This window comes from Nomascus leucogenys, chromosome 10, assembly GCF_006542625.1.
Source record: "Nomascus leucogenys isolate Asia chromosome 10, Asia_NLE_v1, whole genome shotgun sequence".
NCBI lineage: Eukaryota > Metazoa > Chordata > Mammalia > Primates > Hylobatidae > Nomascus > Nomascus leucogenys.
The window spans coordinates 79285914-79313733 of record NC_044390.1 but is presented as its reverse complement, the minus strand read 5'-3'; the positions used below and the strand labels follow the sequence as shown (position 1 = coordinate 79313733).

The following is a 27820-nucleotide window of genomic DNA, read 5'->3' as shown; positions in this document are numbered from 1 at the left end:
TGCAGCAAGCCTGTCAGTTTTCTCAGAAGTCCAATTTAAAACACTACACGTTCAATGTCTGTGTACTCCGAGAAGGGACTCATGGTGGAGCTGCAAGGGTTACTGGAGTGCCAGAGAAAGCCCAGCCCTGCTCACCTCCTCCAACCCCAGGGCTGACTCCAGCCCACCCTGGCCTCCCTGCAGTCTCTAAAGCACACAGGAGAAGGAACCACAAGACTGAGCTGAACTCCAAGTACAAACTTTATTTCTATTACAAGGAAGTTAATAATTATTATAATAGTAACATAAAAACAAGGGGAAGGGGCTCTGACACTTGGTTTTCAGAGCAAGCATGGGGCTGGGGCAGAGCCCAACATACCCCTGTGGGGACAGGGAGCCCTCAGCCCTCCCCATTAGAAAGCAGTGAGGACAAAAGATCCATGCTCCCCCAGGAACAGAAGGCAGTGATGCCAAATGCCAAGGAAGCAGCTTAAAACACAGCCCCCAGTCCACTCACCTCCAGCTCAACACATCAAAAGCCTCGTTACTGACAGACATTGCAAGTGGCCTGAGCACCTTACCAGAGCCTCACACACACCTGGGGCCCAGTTGGGTGTGGACAGAGGCAGTACAGGGAGAGGTTGCCCAAAAGCCCCCAAATTTAGGCCCCAACAGGGCAGAGAATCAGTTTACTGGTGGCTAACAGGTTTCCAAAATCTTCCCCTCCTTCCACCGGGACCACACAGCACCAAGGGGCAGTGGCGACTTGTCAAAAGGGAGCTCTGGCAGCCGAGGCTGCAGCTTGTATTTCACTGCTGCCAAAAGGTAGCAGCTAAGGCTGAAGCGTTCTTCAACCGCCACCCTGCTCCCTTCCCTCAAACTCAAACCCCCACAGCACAACCTCAAAAGACACAAAATGGCCATAACCTAGAAAAATCTAAAATCTGGAAAATCTCTCCCACCCAAAGAGCCAGAGAGGTGGGCCTGCACGGCAGCAAGTGCTGCTGTGCACAGAATACAGGAACCGATGTAAAGTCTCTGGAGATACCATTACTCCTCCTCTTCCTCCTCTGCATCCCCAGCTCCTTGTTGCTTGGAGGGCTTTGCCTGGTGAACAACACAACACAAATGAAGCTTTACGTAAAAAGTGAAAGAGCACTACTCCTCCCCTGGATCCCTGAAAATGTCCTGCTTCCTTAGAAACCTTCTCCTCAAAAGCCAAAGGAACAATCTTTGAACCACAACCAGCCTGGTCCCAGCAACTTCTACAACTTCAGGAGCCACACAAGCCCCACCATGTCTGAGTCCCCCCTGAGCATCCTGGGCTGGAGCCCACCTTACCTTTGCAGTTCTGCTGCGGTAGTTGGCAGCTGCAGGGGTGACCCCAGAATTCCTGCCACCTTCACTCCCACCACTGAAAGAAAACAATTGGAAACTAGCTCCTAAAGTGTCCCTGAGCAAAGGTCAACAAACTCAGAGGGAACAGGAAGCAGCCCTATGCTACCAGACAAACCCCAAAAAACCCATGGGCCACAAAATAATTTTTTTGGAGTCAGGTAACAATACAGGGAAAATCCATACTCCTCCCCTTACCATGCAAGGACCTCAGTCTTACCCCAGGCCCGGCAAGGGTAACCAGGCCTTTCCCCATGTTTGCTTCAGCTACTCCCAAGCCCCATTCCTGGGCTACTGATTCTTACCTAGCTCTGTATCTCCCTGTAGGTCCACAGGAGAAAGAGGGCACAATGTTTTCTGGGTAGAGATTTTGAGGAGGGCGAATCACTGAAACGTGCCCAGGGGCTATGGCCCCATTCTGGCTGTTTCGATTCCGCCCCCGGATGTCCTGGCTGTCTGAGTTGTTGAGCTTCTGCACAAGAGGAGGGCTGGGCTGGCACCCAGGTCTGGGGCCTGATGTTGATCTCGATAGCTGGTTATAGGTAGCTGTCATATTGTTAATGGGTCGGCTGGGAGGCAGACAGGAGGTGGGCCCATTAGCTGTTTCCTGCTTAATATCATCCGGGTAACCAGAAGACAGGTCTCCTGAGAAGAGAAAATGGTAACAGCTTTAGGAAAAAGCCTGCTCTGGCTATAGTGCCAGGTTTAGGGCAGGAACAAAAAGATTCCAGATAGAAGACAACTGCTCAGCCAGGCGTGGTGGCTCATGCCTGTAAACCCAGCACTTTGGGAGGCCAAGGTGGGGGGATCAGCTGAGGTCAAGAGTCCGAGACCAGCCTGGCCAACATGGTGAAATCCCATCTCTACTAAAAAAAAAAAATACAAAATTAGCCAGGTGAGGTGGCACACGGCTATAGTCTCAGCTACTCAGGAGACTGAGACCAGGAGAATCACTTAAACCCAGGAGGTGAAGGCTGCAGTGAGCCAAGATCATGCCACTGCACTCCAGCCTGGACAAGACAGAGCAAGACTCTGTCTCAAAAAAAAAAAAAAAAGACAACTGCTCACCCCAAAAGGCCGCTGGAACCCACATCTCCAGGGCAGAGATGGGGATATTTTATCAATTCTGCACATATTATCTGAGTCCTCAAAGACAGCCTCCTAACTGTTCAACAACAGTGTGCAAGCAAACCTTGAAAAACAATTTTTTTTTTTTTTTTTTTTTGAGATGGAGTCTTGCTCTGTCGCCCAGACTGGAGTGCAATGGCATGATTTTGGCTCACTGCAGCCTCTGCCTCCTGGATTCAAGTGATTGTCCTGCCTCAGCCTACCAAGTAGCTGGGACTACTGGCGCCCGCCACCACGCCCAGCTAATTTTTGTATTTTTAGTAGAGACGGGGTTTCATGATATCAGCCAGGCTGGTCTTGAACTCCCAACCTTGTGATCTGCCCACCTCAGCCTCCTAAAGTGCGGGGATTACAGGCGTGAGTCACCATGCCCAGCCAAAAAATAATTTCTAATTGGCTTTGTGGTGGTGAGGTTTCAAAAACAGTTTACTTGCCTAAACATGATGCTCTTAAGTAATAATAATAAGTTTGAGGCTGGGTGTGATGGCTCACACCTGTAATCCCAACACTTTGGGAGGCCGAGCTGGGAGGAACACTTGAGCCCAGGAGTTCGAGATCAGCCTGGACAATGTGGCAAAACCCCAACTCTACAAAAAAATTAAAAATTAGCTGGGTGTGTTGGTGGGCACCTAGCCTACCTATAGTCCCAGCTACTCAGGAGGCTAAGGATGGGAGAATCACTTGAGCTCAAAAGGTCGAGACTGCAGTGAGCTGTGATCACGCCACTGCACTCCAGCCTGGATGACAAAGAGACCCTGTCTAAAAAAATAAAATAAAATAAATAAGTTTGAGGTCAGTCACAGTGGCCCACGCATGTAACCCCAATGCTTTGGGAGTCCAGGGCAGGAGGACTGCTTGAGGCCAAGAGTTTGAAATCACCCTGGGCAACAGAGCAAGACCCTATCTCTACAAATACAAAAAAATCAGCTGGGTGTAGTAGAGTGTGCCTGTAGTCCCAGCTACTTGGGAAGCTGAGGAGGGAGGATCACTTGAGCCCAGGAGTTTGAGGCTGCGGTAAGCTATGATTGTGCCACTGCACTCCAGCCTAGGTGATAGAGCAAGACTCTGTCTCTACAAAAAAATTAAAAATAAATAATAATAATAGGTTTGAGTACCCTAAGTGTTATTTCTTTTTTTTTTTTTTTTTTTTTTTTGAGACGGAGTCTCGCTCTGTCGCCCAGGCTGGAGTGCAGTGGCACAATCTCGGCTCACTGCAAGCTCCGCCTCCCGGGTTCACGCCATTCTCCTGCCTCAGCCTCTCCGAGTAGCTGGGACTACAGGCACCCGCCACCACGCCCGGCTAATTTTTTGTATTTTTAGTAGAGACGGGGTTTCACCGTGGTCTCAATCTCCTGACCTCGTGATCCGCCCGCCTCGGCCTCCCAAAGTGCTGGGATTACAAGCGTGAGCCACCGCGCCCGGCCCCCTAAGTGTATTTCAACTTGAAATGGGGGCCCAAGGTAGCTACCATAAGGTCTGCAAATTATCTACAAATAATCCACTAAGTGCACAGACAGGAAACCAGAAACTTATTACAAGCACTTACTACTACATGTATCTCATGGATGTCTGCAAAGCCATTACCCTAAAAATCACACACTTGAGAGAGCTCAGTCTAATGTGGGACCACAACTACCTGCAGAGGAGTCCCCCATGAGACCCTAGTGTGTTTGGAAATTCAAGATGCAGGTAATCCCCACGTTAGAGCAGTGGATGAGAAGTGGTAAACAGGCCAGAGCCAGTAGTAGACCTGTGGCCTTGGCTGAGTCCTGGCTAATAAATACCCTGGTGTCTGACACGCCTCCTGGGCAGCTCTGGTGAGGTCTCTTGAGGCTGGGAATCCAGTCTAGGAATCCCCTCTGTCACATGGTTGGTTGCTGTGGCTGGGCGTTGGTCACACTGGTCCTAAACAAGAAAAACCAGAATTAGTACCTCTGAATTGAGTTATTCCCAGAAAAGAGCATGTGATGGGAGGAACAACAGTGTATTCCTCATCTGGAGGGGGACTTTGACAACCTCTGAAAGTTCTGGGAACTTTCAGTAACCACACATCTGGAATGGTTGCATTCAATCCCATCGGCACATGAGGCACTGACAGAAGCACTTTCTGATTTGTGCAGGGATGCAGGAAGGGCTGGTCTTGTAGCCCAGAAAAACATTTCTTTCTTTTTTTTTGTTTTTTAAGACTATTCAAGTGCAATAGTGAGAAGGGGGAAAAGAGTAGAACAAGGAGTTCAATCTGTAACTGTGAACAATCAACTGAGATAACTCACTACCTTCAGAGCAGCTGAAGAGCATTTCTATACTCTGACCAGAGTATTTATTTGTGTGGTTGCTTATTTCAGTCTGCCCTAGAGGGTAAGCAGTCACTTATCTACTGTTTGATCCCAAAGCAAGAGTCTTTTTCTTTCTTTCTTTTTTTTTTTTCTGAGACAGAGTCTCACTCTGTCACCCAGGCTGGAGTGCAGTGGTATGATCTCGGCTCACTGCAACCTCTGCCTCCCAGGTTCAAGTGATTCTCATGCCTCAGCCTCCTGAGTAGCTGGGATTACAGGTGCCTGCCACCACATCCAGCTAATTTTTGTATTTTTAGTAGAGATGGGGTTGCACCATGTTGGCCAGGCTGGTCTCAAACTTTTGACCTCAAGTGATCTGCCCACCTCAGCCTCCCAAAGTGCTGGGATTACAGGCATAAGCCACTGCGCCTGGCCTCTGAAAAGCAGGAGTCTTTATTACAGAAATGAAATGTACAATGTTCTAGTAACAGCTGCATGGCATCAACTACAGAAATGGTAGCTGCAGTGTTGACTCTCACTCCCCATAACATATACGATTGGGCAGAAAACATTTTTTCCACTAACAGATTGGAATCCTATACTGTAAATACTGAAAAATGACTTCATATTGTCTAGTCCAACTCCCTCACTTACAGATGGCCCCAGTGAGGGTCATCCACAGGACAAAACCAGAAGTAGACCCTCAGGTCTCCTAGAATGCAAGTCTCAAATGCCACCACAATGGGAAAAACCCACCTGATGAAAAGCAGGGAGACTCTCATCTAAACCCTCTGACAAGGCTTCCTTCCACACCTGCTCAAATAGAGTCCTGGCTCTTTGGTCCTCAGCTAGTAACAAGATGGCTTCAGTTGCCCGAAGGGAGGGAAAGTCTGAAAGCCTGCGGTATTGGTTACCACAGACAGCTCACAAAGACGACATGGCCAGAAGCCAAGTGTGTGCATTCCTTGTCAGGATGGAATGCAACTTAAAGGCTAAGGAAGTGTTCTCAACTCTGGAAGCCTCAGGTTCACTCACAGAGCCACATGGACAGGGACTCCAGGGACCCTTACCTGGTGATGGAACAGCACCTCCTCTTCCAGCTGTACCCCACAGAATTCACATGGAATGATGATGCTCTCCTCCACAGGGTGTGAATTGCTCAGGCCCATCAAAGAGTCTAACTGGTTACTTGCAGCCTGTTGCAAGAAGTTCTGGAAGATGACATCAGGTTCCTCCACCCCTCTGGGGGAAGAGCTGCCAGTATTGAGTGAAGGTAAGGCACGTGAAGGGTTACAGCTTGTCTGTCATTCAAAAAATATAGGTTAAAAACAAAAATCAGAGGTTAAGAAAACAACTACATTCCTAAAATATTTTCTAGAAGAAGTCATATAATTTTAACAATGCTTGGCCGGGCGCGGTGGCTCACGCCTGTAATCCCAGCACTTTGGGAGGCCGAGGCAGGTGGATCACAAGGTCAGGAGTTCAAGACCAGCCTGGCCAAGATGGTGAAACCCCGTCTCTACTAAAAATACAAAAATTAGCCGGGCGTGGTGGCACTTGCCTATGATCCAGCTACTTGGGAGGCTGAGGCAGAGAACTGCTTGAACCCAGGAGGCAGAGGTTGCAGTGAGCCGAGATCGCACCACTGCACTCCAGCCTGGGCGACAGGGTGAGACTCCGTCTCAAAAAAAAAAAAAAAAAAAAAAAAAAATTTAAAATGCTTAATATTGGAAAGAGAAACTAAAAAGAGGAATACACATAGAACACTCATTTTACTTTTAAATATTTTTGTGGTTTTTCTAAGTGTGTTCATTCTTTTTAAATTAATTTGAAAAGATTCAAGGTTCTTCCCACCACACCCATACAGTAAAAGAGAGGCACAAATATTCTTTATTATCTTTATTAATGGATTTTCTATGGTACTCCCAAAACAAAAACTACATGTATTCAAATAATATATTATTTCATTTATGGGGGAAAGTAAGTTCCATCATCCAGAGTACAGGCACTACTTAGTAGTTGTGGAAATGCCAGACTACGCCAAACCAAATCAGAGTATTGAGAGAACAAGAAATTCCCTCCAGGCCAGGCGTGGTGGCTCACGCCTATAATCTCAGCACTTTGGGAGGCTGAGGTGGGCGGGTCACAAGGTTAGGAGTTTGAGACCAGCCTAGCCAACACGGTGAAACCCTGTCTCTACGAAAAATACAAAATTAGCCGGGCATGGTGGTGTGCACCTGTAGTCCCAGCTATCCAGGAGGCTAAGGCAGGAGAACAGCTGGAACTCTGGAGGCAGAGGTTGCAGTGATCCCCGATCGCATCACTGCGCTCCAGCCTAGGTGACAGAGTGAGACTCCGTCTCAAAAAAAAAAAAAAAAAAACAGAAGTCCCCTCCATCAGGTAATCCTCAAACACATAAAGCTATTTGCTCATCATTCCTAAATGGCTCAAGAATAGTCAATCATTCAAATAACTGACACCTTTTCAGATACCAAGTATTTAGAGATTCCGAAACTGGGAAAACCCAGAACCTGCCCTCAGGGAACTCAGCCTAGTAGTGCAGACCAACAGGAGATCAGAAGACCACATCATAAAGTGACAAACCATAAGAGAGGTGGGCACAGACTTTCAGAAGCACACAGGTGTGGTTCCTGAACTAGCCTTCATAGTACCTCTCAGGATGGCTTCCATAAAGTCACATCTGAACCAGCTCTACAAGTAAGGGGTCTGTGTTGTTGGATGTGTTAAGGAGACAGGGGCAGAAGGCCAGACACCTTTCAGGTAGATAAAGTAATGTGCAGAAAACATCCTTGACCTTTCTAGAAAAATGCAAGGACTTCAATACAGCTCCAATAAATCAAAATGTGGCATGAGATGAGACCAGATCACAAGACGGGTAGTGGAGATATATGTGCACCAGTCACTACCACATGAAAGGGCTGCTAGCATGAGATTTCTAGGTCTGCTGAAATAAGCATCATTCCCTGCCCCCCTTTTATTTTGGTAGAGCTGGGGTCTCACTATGTTGCCTAGGCTGGCCTTAAACTCATGGGCTCAAGCAATCCTCCCACCTCAGCCTCCTGAGTAGCTGGGACTACAGGCACACATCACTGCCATCACTTTTTCTAAGAAGGAACAAGGCTAAGTTTTCATATCTGTATGCCACTCACATCATGGAAAAGAACACTTGCTATTCCTATCATGGGCATTGTATTAAAATGATTTGTTCAAGGCCTCATGTGGCCTGTAACACCAATTATGGCCTGCATACAATCCTACTAAAAGTCCTCAAGTAATTCATAACACACCTGATGGTCAATCAGCAGTTCCTCTGGGTAGAGCTCCTCACAAAATTCACAAGGCAACATGATCTCGTCAGCTGCACCTAGGTATTAGGCCACACAATGAGACTCAGGATGAACAAAAACAAACTTGAATTTAACTTTTTATCCTCTTTTTGGGATCTTATATAGAAGTTTGGCTTTCTTTAATGTTTCTTATAGATAGCAATTTGTGGGGCTGTATATTCTCAGAGGGAACCCATCCAAGAGATAAACTCTAGGCAAAAACTTCCATTACAAAACAAGAAATGTACTTGACCCCAATTTCCTGAGTAGCAGTATAGTAGTAGTTTACCTGCTACTCACTACTCTAAGGAAGCGATTTAAATGTGTAATAATCATAGGCAATAATCTTAAGTGTTTTCCACACACTATTTCAATCCTCAGAAAAAACTTACGAAGTAGATCCTACATTATCCTTATTTTACAGATAAAGAAACTGAGCAAACTGGCAAACAATATCCTGAATACTCCTCCCAGTACCAAAAAATGCTGACTAAAGTAACTGAAGTGAACAAATTGATACATTTTAAACCCAAGATTCCCAGACACAACACCCTCAGTAAAACTGCTAAACAAATGGGAGGGTGAACAATGGGGGGATGTAGGGAAATTTACCCTTCTACCCATCTAGATTTTAGTTCTGGGTAAAAGAGAGAAAAGTCTCTACCAAGTAGAGTAACTAGAGCTTGGCCCCTTACATAGGTTTGGGGTCACAGTCTGTGCTTCTGTTTTTTATGTTTCTATTTTTACATAAATTCACATTTGTGATTTTTTTTCTGTTGCCTAGATTGGAGTGCAGTTGGTGCAATTTTGGCTCACTGCAGCCTTGATCTCCCAGGCTCAAGAGATCCTCCCATCTCAGCCTACCCAGTAGCTGAGACTACAGGTGTGTGCCACCATGCCTAGCCAGTTTTTGTTTATTTTGTGTAGAAATGAAGTCTGACTCTATTGCCCAGGACGGTCTTGAACTCCTCAGCTCAAATGAACCTCCCGCCTCAGCCTCCCAAAGTGTTGGGGGGAATGAGACATGATGCTCAGCTATGTTTATGCTTTTTAAAAGTCCAAGCCAGCCGGGCATGTTGTCTCACGCCTATAATCCCAGCACTTTGGGAGGCCAAGGTGGGTGGATTACCTGAGGTCAGGAGTTCCAGACCAACCTGAGCGACATGGTAAAACCTCGTCTCTACTAAAAATACAAAAATTAGGCAGGCATGGTGGTACAAGCCTGTAGTCCCAGCTACCCTGGAGGCTGAGGCAGGAGAAATCACTTGAACCCCAGAGGCGGAGGTTGCAATGAGCCAAGATCGCACCATTGCACTCCAGCCTGGGCAACAGAGGGAGACTCTGTCTCAAGAAAAAAAAAAAAAAGTCCAGGCCAAAAGCTTAAAGTTACCCCTAATGGTAGTATCTCTATGTGCCTGCCAGAAGCATTTATAAATTCTCAGAGGAACATGTTAGAAAACTTGGTGTTCACACACACACATAGCAAGCCTCCATGAACAGGAGACAGCAGAAACAACATAGCAAAGAAACAGTTTTTGCTATTTTTGGACACAAAAGAAAAATAAGTATATTTAACATGTTTAAAGACATGTTAAAGAGGCAACTATGCTGGGCGCAGTGGCTAACGCCTATAATCCCAATCCTTTGGGAGGCCAAGGTGGGGCAGATTGCTTGAGCTCAGGAGTTCGAGACTACTAGCCTGGCCAACATGGTAAGGAACCATCTCTATTAAAAATACAAAAAAAATAGGTAGTGGTGCATGCCTGTGGTCCCAGCTACATGGGAGACTGAAGTGGGAGGATCACTTGAGGCCTGGGGGCGGAGGCTGCAGTGAGCTGAGATCACGCCACTGCACTCCAGCCTCGGTGACAGAGCAAGATCCTGCCTCAAAAAAAAAAAAAAACAAAAAACAAAACCAAAAAAAAAAACCAAAGCAGGAACTGTAATATGACTATGGAACAAAAGATTATTTAAAAAAATTAGGAGGTACAATGAGGAAAAGGATCAAACAGAACTCAAAATGAAATATATAATCACTAAAGTGAAAATCTTAATGGACACATTAAACAACAGATTAGAAGTAACTACAGAGAAAAATCAAACTAGAAGACCGATAAGAAATTACCCAGAATGGCTGGGCGCAGTGGCTCACACCTATAATCCCAGCACTTTGGGAGGCTGAGGCGGGTGGATCGCCTGAGGTCAAGAGTTTGAGACCAGCCTGGCCAACATGGTGAAACCCCATCTCTACTAATAATACAAAAAAATTAGCCAGGCATGGCTGGGCGCAGTAGCTCACGCCTGTAATCCCAGCACTTTGGGAGGCCGAGGCAGGCGGATCACGAGGTCAGGAGATCAAGACCATCCTGGCTAACACAGTGAAACCGCGTCTTTACTAAACATACAAAAAATTAGCCGGGCGTAGTGGCAGGCGCCTGTAGTCCCAGCTACTCGGGAGACTGAGGCAGGTGAATGGCGTGAACCCGGGAGGTGGAGCTTGCAGTGAGCCGAGATCGTGCCACTGCACTCCAGCCTGCCTGACAGAGTGAGACTCCGTCTCAAAAAAAAAAAAAAAATTAGCCAGGTGTGATGGTACATGTCTGTAATCCCAGCTACTCAGGAGGTTGAGGCAGGGAGAATCACTTGAGCCCAGGAGGCAGAGGTTGCAATGAGCCGAGATTGTGCCATTGCACTCCAACCTGGGCAACAAGAGCGAAACTCCGTCTCCAAAAAAAAAAATGTTCAGAATAGTATAGCAAATACCCAAATACTCCTCATCTATATTCACAAAGCTTAATATTTCCTCACATTACTTTTGTGTATTTTTCCCCTGAACTATTTGAGAGTAAGTTTGAACACATAACATTTTATTCCTAAGTACTTCATCATGTGTCTTTGAAGAACAAGGGCACTGCTTTCTCCTACGTAAACAATACGGATGACTTAGGAGTTGGGATGCAATCCAGATTCCATCCTGACCCCAAGATTCATCATATGCATTAGGAGGTATGGCAACCTCATTTCTCTTTTCCTCCCCCTCTCTCCCACAAACTTCAGGGTGAGTCTTCAGATCTTTCACAAGGACATACGGATGAGAACTTAATCTAAGTTCTCTACTTGTACAATAATGTCCTTTAGAGCTTTTTTTTTGAGACAAGGTGTCACTCTGTCACCAGGATGGAGTGCAGTGGCACAATCTCAGCTCACTGCAACCTCCGCCTCCTGGGTTCAAGCGTTCACCTGTAATCCCAGCTACTCGGGAGGCTGAGGCACAAGAATCACTTGAACCCAGGAGGCAGAGGTCGCAGTGAGCCGAGGTCATGCCATTGCACTCCAGCCTGGCTGACAGAGCGAGACTGTCCCAAAAAAAAAAAAAAAAAAGAAAAAAGAAACGAAAAAGAATAAGGCAAATTCTATTTCATTAAAATCTTTCAATTGTATAAGAATTGTATAACCTAAGACTTACAAAAACTGTAGAGAAAGAGGCTAGTGCAGAATAAGCAAGCCTACCCTGTATGTCACTCAGAGAACTGGGACCGCCATGAGACTGGTCGGCCTCACATATGGCCCTCCAGAAGTCCTGCTCTGCCACACTGGAGGCTTGGCCTTCATTTTGCAGACTTAGGGCCAACATGAAGTCCAAGTTTGCACTGTCTTCACCACCCTCTTTTGGGGGCTGTTGGCCTCTATTCCTTTCCTGCCTCTCTCGTTCTTCAACTGAAAAAAAAAAAAAAAACCCCAACCAGCATTCAGGATACCTTAGAAATGTTACCACCCTCAACTCAAGTCCATGCCTAGCAAATAGTCAAGGTTTACAGGCATCTGGGTAGGAACAAAAATGACCATGCTCAACCAGCTCTCTTCACCCTCTGGGTCTCCTAACTCTGAACATTAAAGTCTGCCATGTGAAAAGGCTCCATTATTATTCTAACTATTATTAAGCAATATTACTGAGTCATAATTACGAGACAGGCACTGTGCTAAACATTTTATACTTATTTTCTGAATTATAGTAGAATGGTTTAAAGCACGAGGTCAGATTATCTGAATTCAAATCTCAGTTCTACCTTCAAATTTACCTACCTTCGAATAATGAGAGAATTAAATGAGTTAATACATATAAAGCACTTTGCAAATGCCTAAGGGAAATAAGATACAGGTTGAGCATACCAATCCAAAAATCCAAAATTTGAAACTTTTTGGGGATCAATATGGCTCTCAAAGAAAATGCTCACTGGAACATTTTGGATTTCAGATTCTCAGATTTGAGATGCTCATCCAGTATATATAATGCAAATACTTCAAAAGCCAAAACACTTCTGGCCCCAAGTATTTTGGATAAGGGATACTCAATCTGTATAAGTGTTGGCTATTTACAACACTGTCATCATCCTCACCATTATGAACCCTAACTATAATCCAATGGAGGTTATTTCCATTTTATAGGAAAGCGAGGTATTCTTCCCAGTGTTACTCAGCTACAGTCAGGTTTCTATAATCAAGATCTATCTGGCCCCAAAGCCCTGTTCCCATTTGCCTTGGGATTTTGATACCATTCTAGTTCCCTAATCGCAAGCACAACTCACACAGATTATTCTGAATTAAAACCTGGGCTGTAATGTTCCTTTGGTTGGTAGTTCTATTGTGGAAAACATCTGATTCAAAGGCTCTCAGGGGCCTTCGCGGCAGCCTCATGGGTGGGTCCAGAGCCTCAATTTGTCTGAGGAGTTGGGATGCAATCCAGATTCCATCCTGACCCCAAGCTTCATCATATGCATTAGGAGGTATGGCAACCTCATTTCTCTTTTCCTCCCCCTCTCTCCCACAAACTTCAGGGTGAGTCTTCAGATCTTTCACAAGGACATTGCGACCACAGTTGCCACATAATTCCGTCCGGGCACCACAATAATCTTCATGTTCCTTCAGTTTGAGAATGCAAAGTTCTAAATCACAGTGCTGACAGACAGCAAGCCGCAAAGGGCACTCAGTCTCCTACAAAACAGAGGAATGAGGCAGTTAATATGCATATCTAGGAGAGGTGTGTTTTACTATAGGGCAAGGAAAGCCAAGAGTATCTACTGCAATCTTTTCTTCCAACCCTTGATTCTCCTGCCATTTTTTAATGTATTTAATTATTTAAGAGTCACAGCTTCCCCTTTTGTTCCTGCCACAATGTTCTATAAAGGAAAATAAAATATTAGAGGGAGCCCACTACTCAGCCACCCTATCATATTGTTTTGTGTACACATTACTAAGTAATCTAAAACCAGCCAGAGAAGCCCAGGAGCAAATAACAAGAATCATAGCAATTCAGATGTTTGTCAAAGCTCCAACGTCCCTGTCCCCTACCAACTACTCCAATTCAGTTTTTTTTTTTTTTTTTTTTTTTTGAAACAGTGTCTTGCACTGTCACCCAGGCTGGAGTGCAATGGTGCAATCTTGGCCCACTGCAACCTCTGCCTCCCGGGTTCACACGATTCTCCTGCCTCAGTCTCCTGAGTAGCTGGGATTACAGGCGCACACCACCACACCCGGCTAATTTTTTGTATTTTTAGTAGAGACGGGGTTTCACTATGTTGGCCAGGCTGGTCTTGAACTTCTGACCTCATGATCCGCCCGCCTCGGCCTCCCAAAGTGCTGGGATTACAGGCTTGAGCCACCGCGCCCGGCCTCCAATTCAGTCTTAAGTACCTAATAATGAGGAAAAGAAACTGCACTTTAGAAAGACACAGGTTTCTCTAACCTTCATATTTGTATTTAGCACAGGCTTTATTTTTTATTTATTATTATTTTTTGAGAAAGTATTGCTATCGCCCAGTGGTAGAGTGGTGTGCATGGAGTGCATGGTGCAATCTCGGCTCACTGCAACCTCCACCTCTCGGGTTCAAACAATTCTTGTGCCTCCGCTTCCTGAGTTGCTTGGGACCACAGGTGTGTGCCACCACACCCAGCTAATTTTTTTGTATTTTTAGCACCGAAGGGGTTTCACCACGTTAGCCAAGTTGTTCTCAAAACTCCCAGCCTCAAGTGGTGTGAGCCACTACTCCTGGCAAATCTGTGTTATTTATCTAATAAAAGAACTTTGGGGCCCGGGCAGTGGCCCACGCCTGTAATCCCAGCACTTTGGGAGGCCAAGGCAGGCGGATCACCTGAAGTCAGGAGTTCAAGACCAGCCTGACCAACATGGTAAAACCCCACTCTACAAAAAATACAAAAATTAGCAGGGTGTGGTGGCATTCACCTGTAGTCCCAGCTACTCGGGAGGCTGAGGCAGGAGAACTGCTTGAACCTGGGAGGCGGAAGTTGCAGTGAGCTGGGATCACACCACTGCACTCCAGCCTAGGTGACAGAGTGGAAAAAAAAAAAAAAAAGCTTTTGAAAAAAAACTTTCTGAATTGGCATTATATCTACATGGTATCAAATTTTATTTCTTAATTTTAATTTTTCTTTTTTTTTTTGAGACAGGATCTCAGTGTCACCCAGGCTGGAGTACAGCGGCGTGATCTTGGCTCACTGAAACCTCTGCCTCACAGGTTCAAGCAATTATCCTGCCTCAGCCTCCCGAGTAGCTGGAATTACAGGCATGCAGCACCATGCCTGGCTAATTTCTGTATTTTTAGTAGAGACAGCGTTTCACCATGTTGACCAGGCTGGTCTTGAACTCCTGACCTCAAGTGACCTGCCCACCTCCGCCTCCGAAAGTGCTGGGATTACAGGCTGAGTCACTGCACCTGGCCTACCTTTTTATTTTTATTTTTTTGAAACAGGGTCACACTTTGTCGCCCAGGCTGGAATGCAGTGGCACAAACAGGGCTCACTGCAGCCTCAACCTCCAGGCTCAAACAATATTGTACCTCAGCCCCTTGAGCAATTGGGACTACAGGAACAGACCACCATTCCCAACTAATTTTTTAGTTTTTTGTAGAGATAGGGGTCTCACGATATTGCCTAGACTGGTCTTGAACTCCTTGGTTTAAGCAATCTTCTCGCCTTGGCCTCCCAAAGTGCTAGGATTACAGGCATGAGTCACTGTAGCCCGCCATGAATTACCTTTAAGGGTAATTTAATTATAAATTAATAAAATCAAGTTGTTACAGTTTGAGGCACACAGAATGAAATGCACAAATCTTTAAGTATATACCTTGGTGAATTTTTACATATGTATATCCATTCTTATATAACTACCATATAAACAGCTCTTTGGATTTTTATTTATTTATTTTTTTTTATTTATTTATTTTCTTAGAAGGAGTCTCGCTCTGTCGCCCTGACTGAAGTACAGTGGCGCAATCTCGGCTCACTGCAAGCTCCGCCTCCCGGGTTCATGCCATTCTCCTGCCTCAGCCTCCCGAGTAGCTGGGACTACAGGCGCCCGCCACCATGCCTGGCTAATTTTTTGTATTTTTAGTAGAAACGGGGTTTCACCATGTTAGCCAGGATGGTCTTGATCTCCTGACCTTGTGATCCGCCCGCCTCAGCCTCCCAAAGTGCTGGGATTACAGCTGTGAGCCACCGCGCCCGGCCTAGAAATGAAGATCAAGGCTGAAGGATGCTCCCTACTGAATGGGAAAACTGTCCTTGGTTCCACATGGGCTGTAGACACAGCCCTTCTGCCAGCAACTGTTCCTGCAAGGAACTTGTGCTCAACTGAACAAACTGTCACATGGCTCCTTGAAGGGGCACAGCACTGATTTCACTTGCGTTATAAAAGATTGAGTGGTGCTTTTGACTGTTAGTTTATGTCAACACTTGAAAACAAGGTGAGCCAGTTTTTTTTGTTTATTTTAGATGGAGTCTCACCCTGTCACCCAGGCCAGAGTGCAATGGCACGATCTCGGCTCACTGCAACCTCTCCCTCCCAGGTTCAAGCAATTCTCCTGCCTCAGCCTTCTGAGTAGCTGGGATTTCAGACACGTGTCTCCATGCCCAGCTAATTTTTGTATTTTTAGTAGGGACGGGGTTTCACCATATTGGCCAGGCTGGTCTCGAACTCCTGACCCTGTGATCCACCCACCTCAGCCTCCCAAAGTGCTGGGATTACAGGCGTCAGCCACCGCTGGCTGGATTTTTAAATTGGTGAATTAACATACTCATTCAATGTTGGCCAGTTTTGGCCAGGTGCCATAGTTCACGCCTGTAATCTCAGCACTTGGGAAAGCCAAGAAGGGAGGATCACTTGAGGCCAAGAGTTCGAGACTAGCCTGGGCAACATAGCAAGACCCCAACTCTATGAAAAACAAAAATAAATAAAAGTAGCCAGGCATAGAGGCCTATACCTGTAGTACCACCTATGCAGGTAGATCATTTGAGCCCAGGAATTCGAGGCTGCAGTGAGTTATGATCATGCCATTGCATGCTAGCCTGGGTGACAGAGTGAGACTCTGTCTCTTAAAAAAGGTTTTTAATTAAAAAAAAAAAAAAAATGACCGGGCACGGTGGCTCACGCCTTTAATCCTAGCACTTTGAGAGGCCAAGGCGGGTGTATCAACCTGAGGTCAGGAGTTCAAGATCACCCTAGCCAACATGGCAAAATCCTGTCTCTACTAAAAATACAAAAAAAATTAGCCAGGCATGGTGGAGCACGCCTGTAATCCCAGCTACTCGGAAGGCTGAGGAAGGAGAATCGCTTGAACCTGGGAGATGGAGGTTGCAGTGAGCCAAGATTGCGCCACCGCATTCCAGCCTGCAAGACAGGAACAAGACTCCATCTCAAAAAAAAAAAAACAAAAAAACTTCGGGCTGAGTACAGTGGCTCATGCCTGTAATCCTAGCACTTTGGGAGGCTAAGGCAGGAGGACCACTTGAGCCCAGGAGTTCAAGACCAACCTGTGCAACACAGCAATAGAGACAACACCTGTCTCTATTTTTGGGGTTTTTTTTTTTTTTTTTGAGACGTAGTCTCACCCTGTCATCCAGGCTGGAGTGCGGTGACGCGGCCTCGGCTCACTGCAACCTCTGCCTTCCGGGTTCAAGCGATTCTCGTGTCTCAGCCTCCCAAGTAGCACACACCTCCACGCCCAGCTAATCATTGTATTTTTAATAGAGACAGGGTTTCACCATGTTGGCCAGGCTGGTCTCAAACTCCCGACCTCAAGTGATCTGCCCACCTCCGCCTCTCAAAGTGCTGGGATTACAGGCATGAGCCACCATGCCCAGCTGACCCTGTCTGTATTAAAAAAAAAAAAAAAAAAAAAAAAACACGTTCGGCCAGTTTTATCTCAACTAGCGAGCAAATGATACTCTATTCTCTCTCAGCAAATGCTGAGGAATTTCTTAGGTTAAATAGCATGTTATCCAGGTGTTCAAGAATTTAAAATGAAGCCAGGTGTGGTGGCTCACGCCTGTAATCCCAGCACTTTGGGAGGCTGAGACAGGCAGATCACAAGGTCAGGCCAACATGGTGAAATCCCATCTCTACTAATAATTAGCCGGGAGTGGTGGCAGGGCACCTGTAATCCCAGCTACTCGGGAGGCCGAGGCAGGAGAATTGCTTGAACCTGGGAGGCAGAGGTTGCAGTGAGCCGAGATCACACCACTGCACTCCAGCCTGGGCAACAGAATAAGACTCCGTCTCAAAAAAAAAAAAAAGAATTTAAAATGAAATGACAGCTTGTAAGGCAGGCTGTGTGCTAAAGAGGTTATCCCACACTGGCAACTCTAGGGCTGGCTTCATATTCAGTGAGGCTGCCAATAACCAAACCCCAGCAGAAATGACAGACTCAGTTCCAAAGGGAGAGACTTCGTGAGTCTCAACATACACAAAGGAGTTCCAACAGCCAGGTAGCCAAATCTGGCAGCAGTCACATAGTCAAGGCCTCAAACAGGCTTTGAGAAACAGTATGCATGTGAGCTCGTGGAGAACTAACACTCAACCAGACTGGCTTTCTGCTCTGCATGTGGGTCTGTAATCTCAGCAGGACTGGGCCCACGGTAACTCACTCCATGGACTAACCTCATGCTTCTTTAACAGCCTCTTCTCCAACTTCTTGTTACATTTGCAGGTCACCTAGAGTAAGAAGTGAGAATCAATAAATTGGCATTGTGACAATATGCTCATTTGCTATTGCACAATAGCAAACAGAATACATTTATGAACAACAGCAAGTATAACACATGTATAAACATTTGGGTACTTGGTGGCTCACCTGACAGTGTTCTGCAGCCATGTGAGTCTCCATGTCAGATTTGGGAAATGGTTCCTTGCAGATAGGACACATACCAATGTTCCTTTGACAGTGGATCTCATGGATGGTAAAGTTAAACACAGGAATTTCTTTTTTGCTACAGAAACAGACCAAAGAAAAAGGCAAGCATTACTGACTAATCTATGCCTTTTCTTGCACAGTGGCATCACATGGAAATCTGTCCTGTCCAATCTTTAGTCTCCATTATTTATCTTTAGTGAATACCTAGCCTACAAACTCATGACTATTACCATTCCTGCTTTTCAAGAACTAAATCCTGGCCAGGCACGGTGGCTCATGCCTGTAATCTCAGCACTTTGGGAAGCCAAGGCAGGCGGATCACCTGAGGTCAGGTGTTCGAGACCAACCTGGCCAACATGGTGAAACCCCATCTCTACCAAAAATACAAAAATTAGCCAGGCGTGATGGCGGGCACCTGTAATCCCAGCCACTCGGGAGGCTGAGGCAGGAGAATCGCTTGAACCCAGGAGGCAGAGGTTGCCATAAAAAAAAAAAAAAAAAAAAAAAAAAAAAAAAAACTGGCCGGGTACAGTGGCTCACGCCTGTAATCCCAGCACTTTGAGAGGCCGAGGCGGGCAGATCACCTGAGGTCAGGAGTTCAAGACCAGCCTGACCAAATGGAGAAACCCCGTCTCTACTAAAAATACAAAATTAGCCAGGTGTGGTGGCACATGCCTGTAATCTCAGCTACTCAGGAGGCTGAGGCAGGAGAATCGCTTGAACCCACGAGTCGGAGGATGCAGTGAGCCTAGATCGTGCCATTGCACTCCAGCCTGGGCAACAAGAGCGAAACTCTGTCTCAAAAAAAAAAAAAAAAAAAAAAAAAAAACTAAATCCTTTCCAGGTGCAGTAGTAATCCCAGCACATTGGGAGGCTGAGGCAGGCAGATCACTTGAAGTTAGGAGTTCAAGACCAGCCTAGCTAACATGGTGAAACCCCGCTTCTACCAAAAATATAAAAAATTCACCAGGTGTGGTGGCAGGTGCCTGTAACCCCAACTACTCGGGAGGCTGAGGCAGGAGAATCACTTGAACCTGGGAGGCGGAGGTTGCAGAAAGCTGAGATCATGCCACTGTACTCCAGCCTCGGGGACAGCGAGATTCCGTATCAAGAAAAAAAAAAAAAAAAAGAACTAAATCCTGAAGGCTGACTCTTCTGTGCAACATTCTGAGTTACCGGTGCTATGCACTACTACCTCTAAAAGCTCAGGCTTACTTTCTCAAAGTCAGAGCTGATCACAACATAAAGTCAGATGCCAATAAGAGTGGAGCTAGGCTATTCCAAAACTATCCATGTCCCAAAGCAGAGTGATATGCTCCAGGATTATTTTAAAACAGAAAACAAACCAAAACAACAACAAAAACAAGTGAAAAAACACCCTACCACTGATTTTCCCTCAGTCTTAAGTAGTTTAATTTCATTGGATTTTATTCCATGAAAAGTCAAACCAAAAAGAGAAGACACCAGCTTTCAGATAGTCAAAGGGGAAGGGGAAATTGTCTCCTGTATGCCTCACATGACTTTCAAAGCAGGCTGGATGCTTCCTGACTACAGGAACATGCTCTCTGGCTGGGTTGCTAGCAACTTCACTGTAAAGCTGTACAAAAATGAAATCCTGAACCCCTTCCTCCACCAGTCTGGTCTCTCCACTTCATTTTTGCCTTTCTCACTTAGTTTAGTGGCCCAAAGATCATATCTAAGCTATACAAATTAAGGAGGTAAAGTGATAATCTTACATGAAAGAGTAAGACCATTTAAACATGAAAAGATTATACATATATTTGAACTAAAGGTACATTCTATTCAAAGGCCTTACTTTTACTTATTTGGATAGGACCATTGTAAAATTCCAATTTCACCAGCTAAAAACTACATTAAAGAAGGTACCTATAACGATAATTCAGAAAAATAAAATACTGAACAGGATCAATACAGATAGTCATAAAACACATTATTTAATATCATATTTTGCCTCTAAAGCTGAATACTAGAAGAACTCTCTCCCATATTAAATTATAAATAGCTTATTTCTCTTCTAATAACCTTTAATATTCAGACATTGTCTAAGAAACATTTCAAAGTAGGAGAAACGATGTGCCTCCAGCTATAGTCATTCTTCCAAACTGAAAGACCAAGACACCAAGGAAGTGTAAATTCATTTTCATCCAGTGGTGGAATTATCAAGCTAGGGACCCCAAGGTAGCTCTCAAAGCAGCACTGGAAGGTGACAGAACAATCAACTATGAGAGATGGGAAGAAAACTCAAATGGATAAAGAGGTAAATTACTGACAGATTTAACTTCCCATATTTCTCTCACATTTCTAGCTTTTTAAGGAAACTACTCATTTTGAATTAATTTAGTTAAAATAATACATCCCAACTTTTTAAAGATGTCGTGAAACCAATACTTTAATACATTACTGGTGGTAGTATAAACTGCCTAAAAACAGTCTGAAAATGCATTTCTAGGACCATAAAATTATATACTCTGCAACACAATAATCCTACTCTTGGGATCATGTATGAATGTTTTCATTACAGTATCACAGAATGGTAAAAAATGAAAGTCATTAAAAATACCTAAACAAGAAAGGAATAGCTAAGTTACATATAGTACACCAACAAAGTGAAAGAAGCAATGTTATATTGTGATTGTAAATCATGTATGTACAAATGCCAAGAAAATTAAAGCCAGTAATTACTGCTTAGGGTGTAGAAAACCTGGGTTCCTTTTTCATAATTTTGGCAGTAATTTTTATTTTAATGGTAAATATGGAGACACTAAATGTCTAGCGTTTACTTTACAAGGCTGTTCAGGATAACTTGTTGACATACTACATACACAAGGCCCCTAAAACTTTAGAACTAAAACAAAAAATATTAAGGACCACACCATCATAATATGAAGCAACAAGAATCAAAAGCAGCTGTCAAGTAAGACCACAAAGCATTTACTATTCCACATATTCACCTCTTAGGAAATGCTGAAATAAAAAATATAGTTGTAACAATTACATAAAACAGTTGCCTGCTGGGTTTTTTTCTTTTAAAATTTAACTGCCAACATATTCCTACCAAACATTCCAACCAGACGAAATACTAATATGCTTACTTCCTATCTTTGGATAAAATGAAGATGTTTTAAGTGAGATAAATGAGCACACAATTCTGTATCTAAATAAAACTGCTAAAAGTCTCAAAGAAGGGCTAGCAAATTAGAGGTGAAATTTCATTTAGATAGAAATAGCTGAAAGGCAAACCAAAGCTTCCAGAAAAATTCCCAAGAGCTTTCCAAACACTAAACACAAACAGCCAGAAATTAATTCTTTACAGGTTCAGTCAGCCTTCTATGCTAATCTGCTTTTTTCTTTAATTTCTTTGGCTTTGAATAGCATTGTTTTTCACTAGCTTTCCATTAACTCACCCTTTAACTCTCTTAGCACAGTTATTTATATATTGTCCTAGGCTTCAGATTCCTCCTAATTAGAGTGGACTGATAAAACAGGTGTATCTTAACTAATGCTAAAAACCAATGTGTCTGTTTTCTTACAAAATCATGTTTTCTTTTGATTATTTGTTCCACTGATTACTCTGTTTCAGTAGCTATACATATAAAACCCAAACAAAACTAAAATAATTTATGAAATGGTAGAAAGTGATAGTGGCATAGCAGAAATACCCTACAATATGGCAAGACACCTACAATGAAATGAAATCTTAATTCCAAGCAGGTAAAGAATATTGTAACCAGCTGTTGCTCTAATTATATGCTAATTCTGCCAAAGTTAGGCTGAGAAGAAAGAAAAAGACAACAACGATGACAAAAATGTTATTTGGCTCAAATATTCCACCAATGAGTCAAATTATTTTCCTTATTCCACATCTCTTTCTACCACAGTTTGCTAAGGTGAACATAGCACATTGTCAAAGAAGTACCCAGTGAAGGAAAATAAAGTAATAAACATAGCAGACAGTTCTGCTTTGCTTTTTTTGTCAGCTTACAGTAAGAGCACTTGTATAGCACCAAGATACCAAGATAAGTTCTTAGGAAATCCCCAACAGGAACCAGCTGATTATTAACTTTACAACCAGTTTCATTTCATCAGGAAAGAGATGCTCTTTCTTGTAATTCATGTGAGTTATAAACACCAAAATAGAAAGCTTAACTCGAGACTGTGCCAGTCTTCACTAAGAGTTTTTAAATCAGGAAATGATAGTGATTAAGCTTGACTGTCCTCATTCCACTAACATTTCTTAGATTTAATGTCTTACCAGTTGTCACACAGTCGAGTTTCCTGGTCATCTAGAAATTCAGCCATCTTTAGCTCTTCCTAAAAACCACAAAGGAAGACATGAACTTTCTCTTTCATTTCTGCTTTAAAGATGACATGCAAAAAAAACAAAATAAAAAACTAGTATACAGAAAATGTCACCCAAACCTGCATGTTAAAGCATTGTATTCAATATCCAGCCCCTTGGGATTTTCTTATTTTAAAATTTTCAATTTAAAATAATTTTATTGGATAAGGGACTTTTAAAAAATAAAAATAATAAAATACTTTTACTAGGCTGGGTACAGTCGCTCATGCCTGTAATCTCAGTACTTTGGGAGGCCAAGGTGGACGGATCACTTGAGCCCAGGAGTTTAAGACCAACCTGGCCACAACATGGGGAAACCTCATGTCTACAAAAAATACAAAAAAAAAAAAAAAATTACCCAGGCATGGTGATGTGTGCCTGTAGTCCCAGCTACTCGAGAGGCTGAGGCAGGAGGAATGTGCAAGAGGAATGCTTAAGCCTGGGAGTTCAAGGCTGCAGAGAGCCATGATCATGCCACTGCATTCCAGCCTGGGTGACAGAGTGAGACCCTGTCTCAAAAATAATAAGAACAACATCCTGGCCAGGCGCGGCGGCTCATACCTGTAATCCCAGCACTTAGGGAAGCCGAGGCAGGCGGATCAGAAGGTCAGGAGATCGAGACCATCCTAGCCAATATGGTGAAACCCCCATCTCCACTAAAAATACAAAAATTAGCTGGGTGTGGTGGTGCATGCCTGTAATCTCAGCTACTCGCGAGGCTGAGGCAGGAGAATCGCTTCAACCAGGGAGTCAGAAGTTGCAGTGAGCCGAGATCATGCCACTGCACTCCAAACTGGTGACAGAGACACCGTCACAAAAATAAATAAATAAATAAAAATAACATCCCTTATAGACTTCATCCAATTACCCTAAAAGCATCATAACAATAGTAAAATTATCAAATAGAGGAAATTAACACTAATACAATACTAGTAACTAATCTACAGAATTTATTCAAATTTCACCAACAAGCCAGGCATAGGGGCTCATGCCTGTACTCCCAGAACTTTGGGAGGCTGAGCTGGGAGGATCGCTTGAACCCAGGAGTTTAAGATCAGCCTGGGCAACATGGTGAAACCCCTTCTCTACAAACAATTTAAAAATTAGCCAGACGTGGTGGCACACACCTGTGGTCCCAACTACTCAGAAGGCTGAGATGGGAAGATCACTTAAGCCCAGGAGGTCAAGGCTTCAGTGAGCAGTGATTGTACCACTGCACCCTAGCCTGGGTGACAGAGTGAGAGACCCTGTCTCAAAAAAAAAAAAATTACCATCCCAAAATCACCGTCCCACCCTTTTTCTGGTTCAGCATTCAATCTAGGATCACACATTGCATTTAGCTATTACTTGTACTTAATCTCCTTTGATCTGGGAGAGTTCAGTCTTTCCTTCTCTTTCATGACCTTGTTAAGCATACTGGCTTTTTTTTTTTTTTTTTTTTTTTTTAAACAGAGTCTCACTCTGCTGCCTAGGCTGGAGTGCAGTGGTGCGATCTCGGCTCCCTGCAACCTCCACCTCAGCCTCCTGAGTAGCTGGGACCACAGGTGTGCGCCACCATGCCCAGCTAATTTTTGTATTTTTCCCTCTCTTTCATGACCTTGTTAAGCATACTGGCCTTTTTTTTTTTTTTTTTTTTTTAAACAGAGTCTCACTCTGCTGCCTAGGCTGGAGTGCAGTGGTGCGATCTCGGCTCCCTGCAACCTCCACCTCAGCCTCCTGAGTAGCTGGGACCACAGGTGTGTGCCACCATGCCCAGCTAATTTTTGTATTTTTAGTAGAGACGGGGTTTCACCATGTTGACCAGGCTGGTCACTAACTCCTGACCTCATATGATCCACCAGCCAGCCTCGGCCTCCCAAAGTGCTAGGATTACAGGCATGAGCCACCATACCCAGCCAACTAGTTATTTTATATAATGTCCTTCAATTTGGGTTTGTCTGATATTTTCTCATGATTAAATTCAGGTTATACATTTTTGGCAAGAACACCATAGAAATCATGTTGTGCTCATCTCAGTGCCTTGTATCAGAAGGTACATGATGTCAACAGTCTTATTTTACTATTGATGTAAACCACGATCACATAGTTGATACGGTGTCTGCCAAATTTCTTCACTATAAAGTTTCTCCTGCTTTTTAAACAAGATGTCAATGCAGAAAGCAAAGCACTGGCAACTTTACTACCATTGTTTAGTTTAGATTATTCCTTTCCATGATACAAAAATGGTCTTAAATCCTGCCCCCAGTAGGATTCTTCAATGGTTTTGGCATTATCAAGCGAGTTGCCACTTTTCCAAACATGTATTTAGTCACTTGTTCAACATGCTTAATTAAGACAATACTTTGGGGCTGGGTCGAGTGGCTCATGCCTGTAATCCCAGCACTTTGGGAGGCTGAGGTGGGCGGATCACTTGAGGTCAGGAGTGCAAGACCAGCCTGGCCAACATGGCAAAATGCCTCTCTACTAAAAATAAAAAAATTAGCCGGGTGCCTGTAGTCCCAGCTACTAGGGAGGCTGATGCAGAATTGCTTGAACCCGGGAGGTGGAGGTTGCAGTAAGCCAGGATCACACCACTGCATTCCAGCCTGGGCATCAGAGTGAGACTCTGTCTCAAAAAAAATAAAAATAAAAAAAAAAAGGACAATACTGTGGGCTAGGTGCAGTGTCTCATACCTGTAATCCCAGCACTCTGGAAGGCTGGGGTGGGTGGATCACTTGAGCTCAGGAGTTCAAGGCCAGCCAGGAAACATAGTAAGACCCTGTCTCTATAAAAAATAAGCAGCTGGGCGCGGTGGCTCATGCCTGTAATCCCAGCACTTTGGGAAGCCGAGACAGGCGGATCATGAGGTCAGGAGATCGAGACCATCCTGGCTAACATGGTGAAACCCAGTCTCTACTAAAAAGAGCTTGCAGTGAGCCGAGATTGCACCACTGCACTCCAGCCTGGGCGACAGAGCAAGACTCCGTCTCAAAAAAAAAAAAAAAAATTAGGTGGGTATTGTGGCACATGCCTGTAATCTCAGCTACTTGGGAGGCTTGAGCCCAGGAGGTCGAGGTTACAGTGAGTGAGTTGTGATCACACCACTGCACTCCAGCCTGGGTGACAGAGTGAGACCCTGTCTCAAAGAAAAAGAAGACCATACTGTGTGCCACTGTGCCCTGGCACTAAAAATACTTTACAAAATAAGGAAATATAGTGTCTGATAAAGCAATTTAGTGGTAGAGAAAAACAATAAGCAAAAAATACATAAAACTTAAGGTGAGTATTGTGATGGAGAAGTATACTGACAAATGGGGGTGGAGTAGAGGCAAATCTACTTTAGGTAGATAAGAGTGGTCAGGGAAGAACTTTCTGGGGAGATGACATTTAAATTAAGAACTGAAGTACAAGAGCCAACCATGAAAAGACAAAGATGGAGGATGGGAATGGGAGAAAATCCACCCAGGCAGTGGGAAGGGCAAAAGGCCTAAAAGCAATGAAAGAGAAAGTAAAGGCAGATCTGGAAGAGCATAATAAAAAAGGGAAATGACTCAAGAAGCTCTTGTCATGTAAGACAGAGAATATTGGATTCGATTCCAAGCTCAATGGTAAACCACTGAAGGGCTTTAAACTAGGGAATGATATAATTCAAGACACCCATTCTGGGCTGGGCGCAGCAGCTCACGCCTGTAATCCCAGCACTTTGGGAGGGCGAGGTGGGCGGATCACTGGAGGTCTGGGGTTCGAGACCTGCCTGGCCAACATGGCAAAACCAAGTCTCTACTAAAAATACAAAAATTAGTTGGGCGCGGTGACGGGCGTCTGTATCCCAGCTACTCAGGAGGCTGAGGCAAGAGAATCACTTAAATCCAGGAGGCGGAGGCTGCAGTGAGCTGAGATCTCGCCACTTTCACTCCAACCTGAACAACAGAAGGTGACTCCATCTCAAAAAAAAAAAAAAAAAAAAAAAAGATATTCACTCTGATATGAAATGACAACTAGGGAAGACTGTCCGACTGATTTCAGGTGTGCTCTATTCCAGCCCACTAAGTGGCCAACTCTAAGGCCAGAGCTCAGATGTAGCAGGTGCTTGCTTTTCTAGATGCAAGGAGACTGGGGGTGGCCTGCAGGGGTCCCCCTCTGGGGGTCAAGTTCTGGCTGGTTCTGCCAGATTTAACCTCTCTGGGCCTCAGATTCTTCAGGCAGAGGACTGACAGTACTTCAAAGGGTCAAGGAAACGGGCGAATGCACGGAAGAGTTGAGGCACAGAAAAAAGTCTTCAAGCTTATAAGGAGCCTGTTCGGGGTCAGCTAGATCTCTCTGGTCCGCAGAGGGGACCGTCCCTCTGCCCGAGGCGGCGGAGCTTCCACTGCCAGGTCCAGATACCCCAAGGCAGTTTCCAATCGCCCCCTTCCCCAGGAAGGTCGGTGATGGGGAGTGAAAAAGTAAGCGGCTTCTCAAATAATAGCAGTTGCCAAACGCTTACCGGGAAAATCTTTTAATCCCGACTACAATCCTAAGAGGTGAAAGTCTTGGTCCCCACTTTACAGGCTGCGAAAGCGGAAGGTCACCTGAGTTTTCCGCAGCACCAGTAGGTCGGAGTGCGAGTTCAGACTCGGGTCCTTCGGCCTCGAGGCCGCATTAGGCCACTTGCGACCCCCCACGCCGGCAGCTCGAGGCTCGGGCTCTAGGCCCAGGCCGGCACCGAGCCCAGCTCCGCCCGGGACGCGGTGGCCACAGCGGCGCTGCGGACGACGCCCGCTTCCCGGCTCCCCAGACCAACCTAGGCCGCGAAGGGGGCGGCGTCGCCGGGAGCTGCCAAAGCGCCGGTTCCCTGAGGAGAAAGCGCGGCCTCCTCCAGGTGCCTAAGATGCCGCCGCGCGGGCAGCCTCTCCTCACAGCCGAGACCCCGGGCCCAGAGACCCCTCGCCCACACACCCCTCCCTTGGGATGCTGGACCCTTCCTAAACTGGAGGCCACAGGGGATCTCCAGCCGCGTGCCGACGCTACACCTCACCAGGGACGAGAGGAGAAACGCTGAGTTGACACACTAGCTGCAGACACGGAGCCTCCTCTGTCAGACCCCGCACTGAACAACGGCCCTCAGAGCTGCCTCACCACTTCCGCCCATCGCGGAGGAGCGCGCCCAT

At 45.0% G+C, this 27820-nt stretch overlaps 1 protein-coding gene across 3 annotated transcripts; it reads right to left on the bottom strand.

Moving 5' to 3' along the window:
* Nucleotides 1–222: 222 nt before the first annotated feature.
* On the bottom strand, nt 223–27805 carry TRAFD1 (TRAF-type zinc finger domain containing 1). 3 transcript variants are annotated; one of them, XM_003274409.3, is made up of 12 exons: nt 27688–27805; nt 22604–22662; nt 18271–18406; nt 18078–18131; nt 12712–13117; nt 11636–11842; nt 8087–8163; nt 5849–6079; nt 4287–4407; nt 1680–2019; nt 1321–1393; nt 223–1086 (listed from the first exon to the last, which is right to left on the bottom strand). In XM_003274409.3, exons 2-12 carry the CDS (start codon nt 22648–22650, stop codon nt 1030–1032), a joined length of 1749 nt encoding a protein of 582 aa, XP_003274457.2. In that variant the 5' UTR covers nt 22651–22662; nt 27688–27805; the 3' UTR covers nt 223–1029. The 3 variants fall into 3 exon arrangements, with proteins under 3 accessions (XP_003274457.2, XP_003274458.2, XP_030677290.1); XM_003274410.3 differs by having other exon boundaries at nt 27157–27761; XM_030821430.1 differs by lacking the exon at nt 11636–11842.
* Nucleotides 27806–27820: the final 15 nt, after the last annotated feature.